Consider the following 14,318-nt stretch of genomic DNA (forward strand, 5'->3'; position numbering starts at 1 on the left):
TCTTCTAGTCAAGTTGTGCCACAAGCTCCTCTTCTCCCCAATTCTATTCAATACCTCCTCATTAGTTATGTGATCTACCCATCTAACCTTCAGCATTCTTCTGTAGCACCACATTTCAAAAGCTTCTATTCTCTTCTTGTCTAAACTATTTATTGTCCACATTTCACTTCCATACATGACTACCCTCCATACAAATACTTTCAGAAACAACTTCCTGACATTTAAATCTATACTTGATGTTAACAAATTTCTCCTCTTCAGAAACACTTTCCTTGCCATTGCCAGTCTACATTTTGTATCCTCTCTACTTCGACCATCATCAGTTATTTTGCTCCCCAAATAGCAAAACTCCTTTACTACTTTAAGTGCCTCATTTCCTAATCTAATTCCCTCAGTATCACCCGACTTAATTTGACTACATTCCATTATCCTCGTTTTGCTTTTGTTGATGTTCATCTTATACCCTCCTTTCAAGACACTGTCCATTCCGTTCAACTGCTCTTCCAAGTCTTTTGCTGTCTCTGACAGAATTACAATGTCATCGGCGAACCTCAAAGTTTTTATTTCTTCTCCATTGATTTTAATACCTACTCCTAACTTTTCCTTTGTTTCCTTTATTGCTTGCTCAATATACAGATTGAATAAAATCGGGGAGAGGCTACAACATTGTCTCACTCCCTTCCCAACCACTGCTTCCCTTTCATACCCCTCGACTCGTATGACTGCCATCTGCTTTCTGCACAAATTTTAAATAGCCTTTCGCTCCCTGTATTTTACCCCTGCCACCTTCAGAATTTGAAAGAGAGTGTTCCAACCAACATTGTCAAAAGCTTTCTCTAAGTCTACAAATGCTAGAAACATAGGTTTGCCTTTCCTGAATCTTTCTTCTAAGATAAGTCGTAGGGTCAGTATTGCCTCTCGTGTTCCAACATTTCTACGGAATCCAAACTGATCTTCCCCGAGGTCGGCTTCTATCAGTTTTTCCATTCGTCTGTAAAGAATTCGCGTTAGTATTTTGCAGCTGTGACTTATTAAACTGATAGTTCAGTAATTTTCACGTCTGTCAACACCTGCTTTCTTTGGGATTGGAATTATTATATTCTTCTTCAAGTCTGAGGGTATTTCGCCTGTCTCATACATCTTGCTCACCAGATGGTAGAGTTTTGTCAGGACTGGCTCTCCCAAGGCTGTCAGTAGCTCTAATGGAATGTTGTCTACTCCGGGGGCCTTGTTTCGACTCAGATCTTTCAGTGCTCTGTCAAACTCTTCACGCAGTATCATATCTCCCATTTCATCTTCATTTACATCCTCTTCCATTTCCATAATATTGTCCTCAAGTACATCGCCCTTGTATAGACCCTCTATATACTCCTTCCACCTTTCTGCTTTCCCTTCTTTTCTTAGAACTGGGTTTCCATCAAAGCTCTTGATATTCATGCAAGTGGTTCTCCTTTCTCCAAAGGTCTCTTTAATTTTCCTGTAGGCAGTATCTATCTTACCCCTAGTGAGATAAGCCTCTACGTCCTTACATTTGTCCTCTAGCCATCCCTGCTTAGCCATTTTGCACTTCCTGTCGATCTCATTTTTGAGACATTTGTATTCCTTTTTGCCTGCTTCATTTACTGCATTTTTATATTTTCTGCTTTCATCAATTAAATTCAATATTTCTTCTGTTACCCAAGGGTTTCTACTTGCCCTCGTCTTTTTACCTATTTGATCCTCTGCTGCCTTTACTATTGCATCCCTCAAAGCTACCCATTCTTCTTCTACTGTATTTCTTTCCCCCATTCCTGTCAATTGTTCCCTTATGCTCTCCCTGAAACTCTGTACAACCTCTGGCTTAGTCAGTTTATCCAGGTCCCATCTCCTTAAATTCCCACCTTTTTGCAGTTTCTTCAGTTTTAATCTACAGGTCATAACCAATAGATTGTGGTCAGAGTCCACATCTGCCCCTGGAAATGTCTTACAATTTAAAACCTGGTTCCTAAATCTCTGTCTTACCATTATATAATCTATCTGATCCCTTTTAGTATCTTCATTTTTTAGTTTGAACTGGATGGGACCATACCCAGAACGTTACAAATCCCCCCCACCTCTCGTCGCCTTCCATTCCAGTATTGTACAGTTGTCTCTAAGAAAATCTCTAAGGTCATCATGGTTGCTCACTCATCCATTTAGTGATGTTCTACCTGATTGCTGACTGTTGGGTTGCCACGGTAACTCAGCATTTGTTATTGTCATAAATCAAAAGTGCTTGAAACAGGAAAGAAGTATCCGTCTGCCTGCTGGTGAAGTTTGAACAATTGCAATATACCCAACACAGATGTAAATTAAGAGAGATTAATTTTTGGTTTTGGTATTGTAAGCAGTTCGTTGGTAAGGAGAAGGTAGGTTATAGTATCAGGAAAAAATTAAGTGTAACATTTGCAGGTTCTAGAGGGAAGGAATAGCCACTTCAAATCTTGATCAGACAAGACACAAAGTGCAAGAAAGGAAAGAAATTTGGTAATGGATTCATTGCCATGATTCAAGTACTAAAATGACCTTTGCCAGTTCATAGATGCTGATTGGGGGCTAGATTTAAAAGTAGTAGAAAAGATGTAAATGTAATCAAATGAACTGTGTTTGGATGAACTGATCTTCTTTCGGAACTGTTGTATTTCACATGAAGATTGTAAAGGGAAACTTTTTTGTGCTGAGAGAGAGAGAAAGAGAGAGAGAGAGAACCTTCTCTCCCCTGTTACTCTCATTATCTGATGAACAGTCTTGGTCTTTCTATGCTTTTTCAAACCAGTCCAAGGAACTTCAGCACATTTGAGATAGTTTTGTTTTTAACATCAGTGTTGACTTTCACAGAGAGCTGGCTGTGCACATACAAAAAGAAGTCAATGCTCTTCATAGATAGGTTGATTAACTGTTATTTTAAATGGATTGCTGGTACTGCCTAGCATAAAATGTTAGATTCATCACTATTTAAAGCTCTAATTTGTTATATGCCTCAGAGAACACGTACAGACTTATCCCCAATAAACTGATGATGACAACGTGGTCTTCATATTCTATGGTTGCATTTAAATGATGAAGGCAAATATGAGGTTGGTTTGTTATTCATTTCCAGAAAAAATACGAAAATTAACAGGTCATACTTCACCCTGACAGCAACTGATTTTCTTTTCCACCCTTGTGTTGTTGAAATTCCTGACCTCTAGTGGCTCGTATGGCTCAGTATGCAGTGCACTAACCAAGGATGTGAACCAAACATGGATCGAATCCTTGAGACAGACTATTAACTTTCAGTTAGCCATCCTGAGTCTAGTTTTAGACAGTTTATGTAGATGATGGGCTGATCCCCAATCTCTGCCTCATAAAATACAATACATGGTAAAATATGACAACAGAGACAACAAAATTTACATGACTCTCCTCCTTAACTGATGGCTGTCGTGATACAAAGGGCATCTGGCCACAGTGTTAAATAAATAACTTTTGCCAAATTATGAATACAGTAGACACCCTACAGCAAATTTTGCAAAATTATGAATACACCTGATCCCCAATAATGGGATAAATTATATGAAAGAGACGTTACTATGTTTTTTTATTGTTTTGTAAAAGGAAGTTTTAATGTTTAATTGTTATTAATAACTCTAACAATAATCTGTTTGTTGTCTTTGTGATGTTGCAGTTTTGGAATATCAAGAAAAGGCAGATGTCTCATAGCAGATGATATGGGACTTGGAAAGACTGTTCAAGGTCTTGGCATAGCTCATTATTACTATTCTGACTGGCCTCTTCTAATTGTCACTCCATCTTCAGTTAGGTATGTCTAATTTAATGTGACATTACATCTGTCATTTTAGATGTGAAGTAAATTGTACCAATCCCCTTGCTCTTGGGGTGGAAGATGGGCCCTAAATGCGGCGCGGAATCGGGAATGATCAACGACATGATGATACAGAAGACTCTGGAAAGAAAATACTGCACTGAAGACATGTAAAGTATATCCATTGGACATGAAGCCTGTAATTGAAAAAAATTGTGCATCGTGTAATTGGCAAATGGTATTCCAAGCCTCTGTGCTGACACTGTTGAACCATCACTTCTTGTCAAGTAGCAACTTCTCATGATGTGGGAAGTATACAAGACATTCTCCCTACAGCAATCACATGTACACCATGCTGTTGCTCACTTGGAACAACTTTTTAATTATTATTTTCAAGCAACGGATGCTCTTTTAGATTCCTGCAAGAGCTATCTTTTAGGAATTGTAGTTGCAAATATTAATATTTTATGCCAAGATTGAACCAAATTTCCGCAATGCCCATTGAAAAATGTACCATATTTTGTGTTTCTAAATCATCTTTTAACAAGTTCATTTCAGTGTAGGCTCATGGATCTAAGCAGGTTGACTCTCTTGTTAGTTCAGCTGTTTTTCCTGACCTTTCTTTTAGGATTCACTTATAAAATAAACTCGTAACCTACAGTGCAAAACTGTATACTGTCCTGAAGAATTAGATGTGGTTGAGGGAAGAATTTTCTCATCTCTTCAGTCCCTCAGGATTGTCCAGATGATTTCACATCTTATTCAGTGGAGAAAATAATTCAGATAATTCAGACTGTGTTATTCAACTGCATGAATTGAGTTATAGTTTTCTGCTGGGTACTAGGGCATGTCTGTCCAGGGAAATGAGGAAGGTGAGAAAGCACATAAGGAAGTTAGGGGAGACACTCTGCAGAGATTTGTCATTTCTGTGCAAGCTATTTCCTCACTATTGAGCCAGAAGGGTATAAACCATTGAGAGGAAGAATGGCTGGAAGTGACAGAAGATAAGCTGTGCTCACCAAAACCTACTGTCCGGTTGCAGCAGTTCTTCCAGTTGCAGAGGGAATCCTCCAGTTTGTGCAGCCTGTAGATTACACATTTCAGAATACCACATTTTAACTGGGTGTGTTTTATACTCTGACAAGTTGGCATCAGTAAACTTAATCAAGGATGTGCCATCTGTTTTAGCTGATGACTAGATGAGTGTGGTGTATATTTTAAAATTTTGTTAGTTTTCCTCATTTCAGCCTAAGCTCTTACAATATAGGTGTTACTGTGTAGTGCAGCAGTGTAGCTGGTTCACCCACTTATAGTTTGGTTGTCGGACAGCCATGTGTACTGCTGTAGTGTGTTAATATTGATATATTTTTCTTTGAGCTGTTTAATGATTATCAAAGCCCTTTTTAAAGAATGGATTATATGTCAAGCTTGTGTGTGTGTGTGTGTGTGTGTGTGTGTGTGTGTGTGTGTGTGTGTGTGTGTATTCTCATGTAAGAAGTCCTAGGAAAATATTTAATTTTTTACTTGAGGACAGTTTTTTAATACTTCGTCATTTAAACACTTACATCTTGGCAGACTTAATTATTATCCAAAATAACCTCAATGCTGTGTCCTCTAAACAATTCTATCACCACAATAAAGCAAGGTCTGCAAGAAATCTTGCTTTTAAATTATATTTTTCAGTAATTCTTCGTTGTGACTCGATAAGCAAGTGGGTGTTACATTTCTAGTGCTGTAGAGTATTGCATGTATTGCAGTACTATTCTAAGGTGCAGTTCTCACAGATGATAACAAAACGTGACACAATGCATAGCAATATAGGTTGCACAACATGACACTTATCACTGTTAAACTGGTGTTCCACTGGGATGATACAATATGCGATATGATGCACAATGGGCTTGCCTTGTGACGAGCAACAAGGCAGCACGAATCATGTTTCAGTTTCAACAATGAGCTCTTCTGAATGTAGTGTATTGTGGTTTATCATTATTTAAAGCTCAAAAAAACTGAAAAAGAAGAGGAAGTACTGTGTGCATGCATTCAGTGCTATAAATATCAAACATAGTTCAACTGTAGTTTCTTATGCTCTCTCCCGACACAAACACAAATTCATCTACATCTACATCTACATGGATACTCTGCAAATCACATTAAAGTGCCTGGCAGAGAGGGTTTATTGAACCACCTTCACAATTCTCTCTTATTCCAATCGCGTATAGCGCATGGAAAGAATGAACACCTATATCTTTCTGTACTAGCTCTGATTTCCCTTATTTTATCGTGGTGATTGTTCCTCCCTATGTAGGTCGGTGTCAAAAATATATTTTCGCATTCGGAAGAGAAAGTTGGTGACTGGAATTTCGTGAGAAGATTCCATCACAACGAAAAACGCCTTTCTTTTAATGATTTCCAGCCCAAATCCTGTACCATTTCTGTGATACTCTCTCCCATATTTCGTGATAATACAAATCGTGCTGCCTTTCTTTGAACTTTTTGATGTACTCCGTCAGTCCTATCAGGTAAGGATCCCACACCGCACAGCAGTATTCTTAAAGAGATCAGACAAGCGTAGTGTAGGCAGTCTCCTTAGTAGGTCTGTTAAATTTCTAAGTGTCCTGCCAATAAAACGCCGTCTTTGGTTAGCCTTCCCCACAACATTTTCTATGTGTTCCTTCCAATTTAAGTTGTTCATAATTGTAAAACTTAGGTATTTAGTTGAATTTATGGCTTTTAGATTAGACTCGTTTATCATGTAACCTAAGTTAAACGAGTCCCTTTTAGCACTCATGTGGATGACCTCACACTTTTCGTTATTTAGGGTCAATTGCCACTTTTCGCACCATTCCGATATTTCTTCTAAATCATTTTGCAGTTTGTTTTGATCTTCTGATGAGTTTATTAGTCCAGAATGAGATTTTCACTCTGCAGCGGAGTGTGCGCTGATATTAAACTTCCTGGCAGATTAAAACTGTGTGCCGGACCGAGACTCGAACTCGGGACCATTTCCTTTCAAAGGGCAAGTGCTCTACCAACTGAGCTACCCAAGCACGACTCACGCTCCGTCCTCACAGCTTTACTTCTGCCAGTACCTCGTCTCCTACTTTCCAAACTGGCAGACAGGACGCCTGTTGTGAAGATTGACAGGAAAACGCTCTTGTGTCGCATCCTCACAACAGGTGGGCCACTCTGATTGTAGAGGAAAGAATTAATTGTTTTGGAAGCTGGGATTAGTGTTTCCACATTTGTTTGTGTTTTAGCAGTGCTGAAATTTTGTCTCCCGTCTCTTTGTAATTTTATAATTGCATGTACAAGTTGATATGACCAGATTTATTGATTGTTGCAGGTATCTGTGGTTAGAGGCTGTTCTGTCTTGGTTACCCTCTGTACCACTTCACCATGTCGAAGTAATGAACACTGGAAAAGATTACGTTGGTGATGCCAGAGTTGTGATACTGTCTTATGACCTGTTAGCGAGGCATCACAAAGACCTTAATCTGTCAAGATTTGGAATCGTAATTTTGGTATGATTTGATGGTACATAATTTAAAGTTTTATTTGTAAGGAAAGGAACACATACATGTAATTATACTGAAGTAGGTAGAACAAATTTCTACTTGCTGAGTAAGAGCGAAGTCTTATCACAGTCACAACATATAACCACAAAATTTTTTGTTATCATTAGAATATCTTGACATGAAATTGTTTTTTTCAAATTATGGTAGCTGTAAAATGAGATTTTCACTCTGCAGCGGAGTGTGCGCTGATATGAAACTTCCTGGCAAATTAAAACTGTGTGCCCGACCGAGACTCGAACTCGGCACCTTTGACTTTCGCGGGCAAGTGCTCTACTATCTGAGCTACTGAAGCACGACTCGCGCATGGTACTCACAGCTTTACTTCTGCCAGTATCTCTTTATGGTAGCTGTCTTCAATTTAACCAAAACTGTCATTGAGGTCACATGACATTTTACACTCCCCTACTAAATGTCCTGTAAAGCCATGCATTTTTTGTATCTTGAGCTCAGATTGTACACAGCCTAGTTAGTTTTATTCTATAGGGACAATCTGTGCCAAATTTTATTTATGTTGCTAACGCGCAAAACACTGGTACACTTTCAAGAATAAAGATGACAGTGTGATCCCAGATTGTCTTTAACAAGTAAGTAATTAGCTCTTTGGCTGTGACCAATTTGAGTCAAAGAAGTAAGCACACTGCAGCTGTAAACAGCCAACTAGTGTGTCTGAAATCTTTTACCGGAAATGGAAAACCAAAGAGAGAAAGCTGCTCCAACATTATGGTGTGCAGATATATGTAAGCAAACTAAAGTGGGAAGTGAATGAGCCACAGGAGTAACCTTGCATTTAGACCTAATTTTGGGTCAAGAAATAGGCCCATGTTTGACATCATTTGAGCATCTCTGGGCTCATGATCCTGTTTGTACATAATTGATTTCCATGCTTTCCCATACATTATCTGAATTGCTCTACATCTGGATCTCTCTCTCTCTCTCTCTCTCTCTCTCTCTCTCTCTCTCTCTCTGAGTTAATTTTATCTTTGGAATTTTTAATTTCTGTTGCAAGTATTTTATTTTTAACAAGATTTTGGGGGTGGTATGTGCTTGTTTATCAGGTATTAGTTGTACTTTTTTGTGCATTCAGTCTGTTTTATATAGTCCCACTTTCATTTTATAGAAATTATTATTTTTGTAATTGCTAGTTTCTGTAATGTTCATTTAGTACCACACTATTACTTATTTGGGGGAACAACTGTTAATACTAGAGACAAACAGTCTGTGAATACTTTGATGTGAAGCTGATGTCTAACACATTACACGTGCCTTTCCAGCTCACACTGAAGAAATATTAATTGTATTCATTATGCTATAACTAATGTCAGTGAATGAAATTTTTTTGATTATTTTAGATAATATTTGTTATTTTTGTTTGTTTGAATGAGTAAAATATTGCTGCTTGCTTATTTGTGCCCCATAAGTAGTGTAAAAATATTGCAATTTCTTCTCTTAAAATTTTAAAATTGGGAATTTATTAACTGTAGCAATTTTGTAAGGTATGCTGATAATAAAAGCACACCAGCAGTTTTATGGGTTGCTGTCAGTATGGGAAATGCATGACCATAAACTGTTGGCTTGATTTGTACTAATCTGAGGGGTCAGTTGTGTATCTTTGCTTTAAATTCCATACATTTTAACACAAAACTTGAAACACTTTCTAGCATTTAAGTGAATTATCAAAAAATAGAAATAAATAAGCACAGTGACTGGGTAAAACCCGTAGGATTAGTATATGTTGATGAAACCAGAATGTTACATTTTCAACCAAATAAATATTTATTAAATCTTTATTTAAACAAAGTTCACGCAAATGACAATAATGCACTCACATGGATTGCATATTTAAATAAAAAAATTAAATGGTAATTAATTTTGTAGTACGTCATGTGAACAGACCATTGAATACAGAAATGAGTGCAAGCAAATTTCATTTAACTACCCAATAATTCAGGAATGCCCCTGCAAACATTCGAAGTCCGAAAGCACATTCTTTCCATTATTACTTGCAATGTAAGCTAACATTCATTGTACTGAATAGTCATTGTCAAAAAACATCAAGTCTGTCAACGACAGAAATTTACGTATTAACTGTAGCAAATTGTTCACATCTGCCTCAAATCCTGTAAGGAAGATTAAAAGATTGTGTAGTTGCACAAAATCGATCACCGTAAAACACTGTCAAATAATGTAAGCCCCATGATAACCTAGAGTCCACTCAAATATTAAAGTATTTAACTCGCATGTGGATGCTCGGCTGTATAGTATTTTTACCAAAACACACTCATCAATACCAACAAGAAACCACAAACAAAAGAAGCTGCATTTCCAAGTGCTTGCACTTCAATTATCTTATAAAAATAAGACACATTACTGAATCCAAATTAGTTACTTTAATAATGACCACAATTTAAATGTAAATCTAATTACAAATACATACATGATACTATAAAACAACATTATTGTGGTCATTTTGCAACATTTCATTGAAATATCAGCTCAGTATCAAAGTTATGACAAAGTTCAGAATGCTTGTCTGCATCCAGTTTTGCAACTCCACAAAACTTATGGGAAATTATAAATATTTATGAAACATTAAATTTTGGTTACTCATCCACTAGGAATACTAGGTAAAGATCTGGGAAACTCATGCTGCCTTTATATTACATGTTACAGTGGAGGATTAGTTGCATTGGCACATTTGTATATAAATTTGTAATAAACTCGTCCATAGCCTGATTTGAAATGTAGCTTGTTGTGGTGTTTAGTGAGATCATCAGCTTCCATATGATGCAGCATATGCTTATAATTGCCTCACTGGTTTAATTGGTACTGATTTTATAATCTGTCATAATTAAAACCAATATTCATTCTGGAGTTGTACTTGACTCTGCAATGAGCTAATCTCATCGCTGGAATTTTTCTGGTGTACGTGGTTTTTCTATGCTGTGTGTGGGTGTGTAGTGTAATTACATTGAAAATATATACATTTCATCGTAAGTTTCATCCATTGCAGCTGACATTGTCTAATCCTCCTTTGTCAGTATGCACACAATTGTCTCAGGGAAAAGCTGTAATCTGGTCTCCTAGGCATTTGGATGCCTTGCATACCAAACCCAGCCTGGCCTGGTTACTCACTTATCCCCCCCCCCCCCCCCCCCCCCCTTGACTGGTTATCCGCACTTCCGCACTGTTAAATACGTGCCAGTGTCTGCCATCCTGCAAGCCAGCTGCTTATAATGCCACAAGTTTTGCACCTGCATCAATGTCAGGTTTGTCAGAGACCAAGCTGCAGCTCAGCTGGTCAGTGATGGGGAAGAAATCCACCATATCCCCTTCCTTTTAAGGAACTCTACTGGCATTCAGATTATGTGATTTTGGAAAATATAAATCAGGAACACCTGGCTGGTCTGGCTGGTATATGAATTCCACAACTCCCAAAAGTGATACCAGTATCTTAACATTGTACCAGTTCATTCATTGTTATTAATGAAGAGTTCTCTTAGAGACAGCTAATTCATACACCTCTTGTACTGTTTCGGTTAAAAATTGTTAATTGTTACTATTGGTGCTTTTAGTTATAGCAGTTGAATTAAACCAGTGGTCAGTAAACTGATACACTAAAGTGCGCGTCATTTATGTTGGCGGCCAAGTTTAGGTTCGTTCTGCGCATCTGACGTCAGAAAACACAGTCAGCCAATGAACAGACGACGACGTTGCCACATCTCGACTGAAGTGTAGAGCATGGACGAGTATCTTCAGTTTTAGAAACGTTCAGTCATAAATAAAGTAATAGAACAAAAGCAATGTCTTGATAGCAGACATTATTTTATAGAAAGTTTGGAGAAAGCATTCTTTATACCAATTGCTTCATATTCTATTAATTAATTAAACCAAACAAGCAATAAGACTCCTAATTCAGGCAACAGCAAGGAAAGGTGTTTGTATCACACTCACGAACCGCTTTTTCGCAATAAAGAACAGCGGTAATTGTTTATTTCCTATTGTATTTCGACGAAGCATGAGTAATTCATAGTCACACCAACAGTGTTTGTCAGTATTTTGCACGCCGTGTTATAGTCCTAATGGCGTTATGTTGTCAGACGTGGTGCGTTAGCGTAACGGATAAGGTGTCGGGCTGCTGCGCGGAAGGTTATGAGTTCAAACCTTGTGTGATGCTTAATATTTTCATTATTTAAAAATAATATCGAAGTGCCTTACTTCGCGAATTTTATTCGTTTGAATGCAATTTTTTTAAATTTCTAGTGCTTTGTCTCTTCATTAACCCTTTCGCTGCTGCAGACACGTGCTCGCCGCATTCCGTGCTGTGGGCGATTTTGTCATCACTACACTGCTCGCCTGTGCAGACACATGGTGTTCCCACTGCTTTGACACACTTATCATTCGATTTCACAAAAACTATTTGGCCCAAAAATTTGATGTTTACACATCGTCTTGACTGATACCTTCCCCCCATAAATGACTTAATTGTGTTTCGATGTTCAACGCAGTTATTATGCAGCATTAAATCTAGTAAACCATTGCACGAAATTTTGAAGAGTTTGCAGAGGTCCATAGAGTATACTTTCCGAATGGTCGATTTTAGTTGCCACAATGTTGAGAACTAAATGTGGACAAGATACCTAAATTTCATATAAAATTTACTGTATAACAATAGCTCATTTAAGTACCACATAGGTGTCATATGTAATATTGAGAAATATTCTGTCTTTCGCGACTGTAACAAAAGTTTTATTTACACCTAGCACGTTTGGCTTTATTTTAAAGCACTTCAATCAATCAAAAGGAAGTAGACAAAATACATTAAACAAAACTGTGGACTTACAAAAACATTAGGACTTGAATATACCGTCTATCAGTGAAGTGTTCTGAGCTATGTCAAATATAATTTTTGTGTGTGGCGCACACAAACATCATTTATTTGCTAAAACAATGATCTGCCAACACAAACGTTGAATATTGTGTTACCGCAGCACAAAACTACAAAAGGTGACTTGGCAATGGAGGAGACAAAATACTGTCCACTGAAGATGCTTCAAAAGAGAGAAACGCGTCTGGTCTAAATAAGCCCCTTATTACAGTTGCAGAAGAGGAATATATTGCAGTACCATTGGTAAAACTGCGACTGTGGAACAAAAACAAGAAAGAGAACATGAGTACCATTGTGTATGTGCCATACCTTTCCTTGATTGAAGTACTTTAAAATAAATCCAAACGTGTCCAGTGTAAATAATACTTTTATTACAGTCGCGAAAGACGGAATATTTCTCAATACTACATACAACACCTGTGTCGTACTTATTAAATGAGATATTGTTATACAGTAAATTTTATATGAAATTTAGGTATCTTGTCCACATCTCATTCTCAACATTGTGGCAACTAAAATCGAGCATACGGAAAGTGTACGCTATGGACTTCTACCTCTGCAAACTCTTCAAAATTTCGTGCAATGGTTTTTGGCCCAAATAGTTTTTGTGGAATCGATTGATAAGAGTGTCAAAGCAGTCGGAACACGATGTGTCTGCACAGGCGAGCAGTGCAGTGACAAAATCGCGCACAGCGGGGAATGCAGGGAGCACGTCTTTGTAGCAGCGAAAGGGTTAATGCGGCCGTGGTGGGTTTACTTCATCAACTGCGCGCTCCCCCCTAAACGTAAGCTTGCGAACTATGCTATACTATGACACTGCTTCTATTGGCGCGTGCGTCGTGTGCAACTGGCAACGCAGCAATCTCCCGCGTCTGGGCGGGCATGCACGAGCCGCCAAGATAAAAGAATTGAACTATAACATCAGCTGGCAATAGTCTTTAAGAAAACAGTGCCAAGCTGAAAGAAATGGAGATTCATGATCACAGGCCAGAGAGAAAGGAAGTAAGGAAATAATCTGGCTCAATAAAAGATGTTAAAGTTTCTTAATAGAATGAATTTAAACAAGTACATGTATCAAGTGAGATTTAATTTTTAAGCCATTAATGTAGTGAGAAGAAAGTGATAACTAAGTATAAATATAAAATACTACCAGTCAGCAATATTTAAACTTTGTATCCAGTTTTAAGTAATGAGAGTTAGTTTCTTTCCAGTTGCATGGTTCCTTATTTGTGATGAATCTCTCTTTATGCAGCTTCCCATGAGTAGAAGTGTGCATCCCTGTGTGTTACCATCTATTTTGTTTCCTGCTTTCCTCCAGCAACAGAATTACATAGATTTCTGAATGCATGATACTTAGAGAGAGAGAGAGAGAGAGAGAGAGAGAGAGAGAGAGAGAGAGAGAGAGAAACGTATCTATGTTTTTTTTTTTTCACTAATTATGCATTTTATTTTCCACCTCTTAGGATGAATCACATTTTTTGAAGAACATAAAAACAGCTAGAACAAAGGCAGCATTATTTGTAGCTAGGGGGTGTAGAAGAGTAGTGCTGCTAAGTGGAACTCCGGCACTTTCCCGACCATGTGAGCTATACACCCAGATTGCTGCCATTGAACATAACGCATTCCCAAGGTAGATATGCTACAGTGTCTTTTGATAATTGCAACCCTTGTTATTTTTATGGACTTCCAGCATGATGGAAAAATTTCAGCTCAGAAACTTCTGTTAATCAGTACAATTAAAAGCCAGACAGAGTTGCAAATTTCACTTTTTTTATTTACTTGATAACTAGTTTTGGGTCTGGACCCATTTTCAGATCATCCTACAGGACAGAAAACCAGATTTACACTCACGTACAATACTGGTATTACTTAATTTTTAAGCGCATGCCTAAAATACAGAAAATATCACTATATATATATATATATATATATATATATATATATATATATATATATATATATATATATATCCTACGTGGAATGTTTCCCTATATATATATATATATATATATATATATATGAAAGTGCTGGC

General features: G+C 37.6%; 1 protein-coding gene across 2 annotated transcripts in view; it reads left to right on the forward strand.

Moving 5' to 3' along the window:
* LOC124594444 (SWI/SNF-related matrix-associated actin-dependent regulator of chromatin subfamily A-like protein 1) overlaps window positions 1-14,318 on the forward strand; it is a 147,174-nt gene that overhangs the window by 57,043 nt on the left and 75,813 nt on the right. For both annotated transcript variants that reach the window (XM_047132819.1, XM_047132820.1), the window contains 3 exons: window positions 3,686-3,820; window positions 7,170-7,347; window positions 13,750-13,916. In XM_047132819.1, coding sequence (XP_046988775.1) covers window positions 3,686-3,820; window positions 7,170-7,347; window positions 13,750-13,916 — 480 coding nt within the window. The remainder of the gene's footprint in view (window positions 1-3,685; window positions 3,821-7,169; window positions 7,348-13,749; window positions 13,917-14,318) is intronic.

This window comes from Schistocerca americana, chromosome 2 (assembly GCF_021461395.2).
Source record: "Schistocerca americana isolate TAMUIC-IGC-003095 chromosome 2, iqSchAmer2.1, whole genome shotgun sequence".
In the NCBI taxonomy this organism is placed as follows: Eukaryota; Metazoa; Arthropoda; class Insecta; order Orthoptera; family Acrididae; genus Schistocerca; species Schistocerca americana.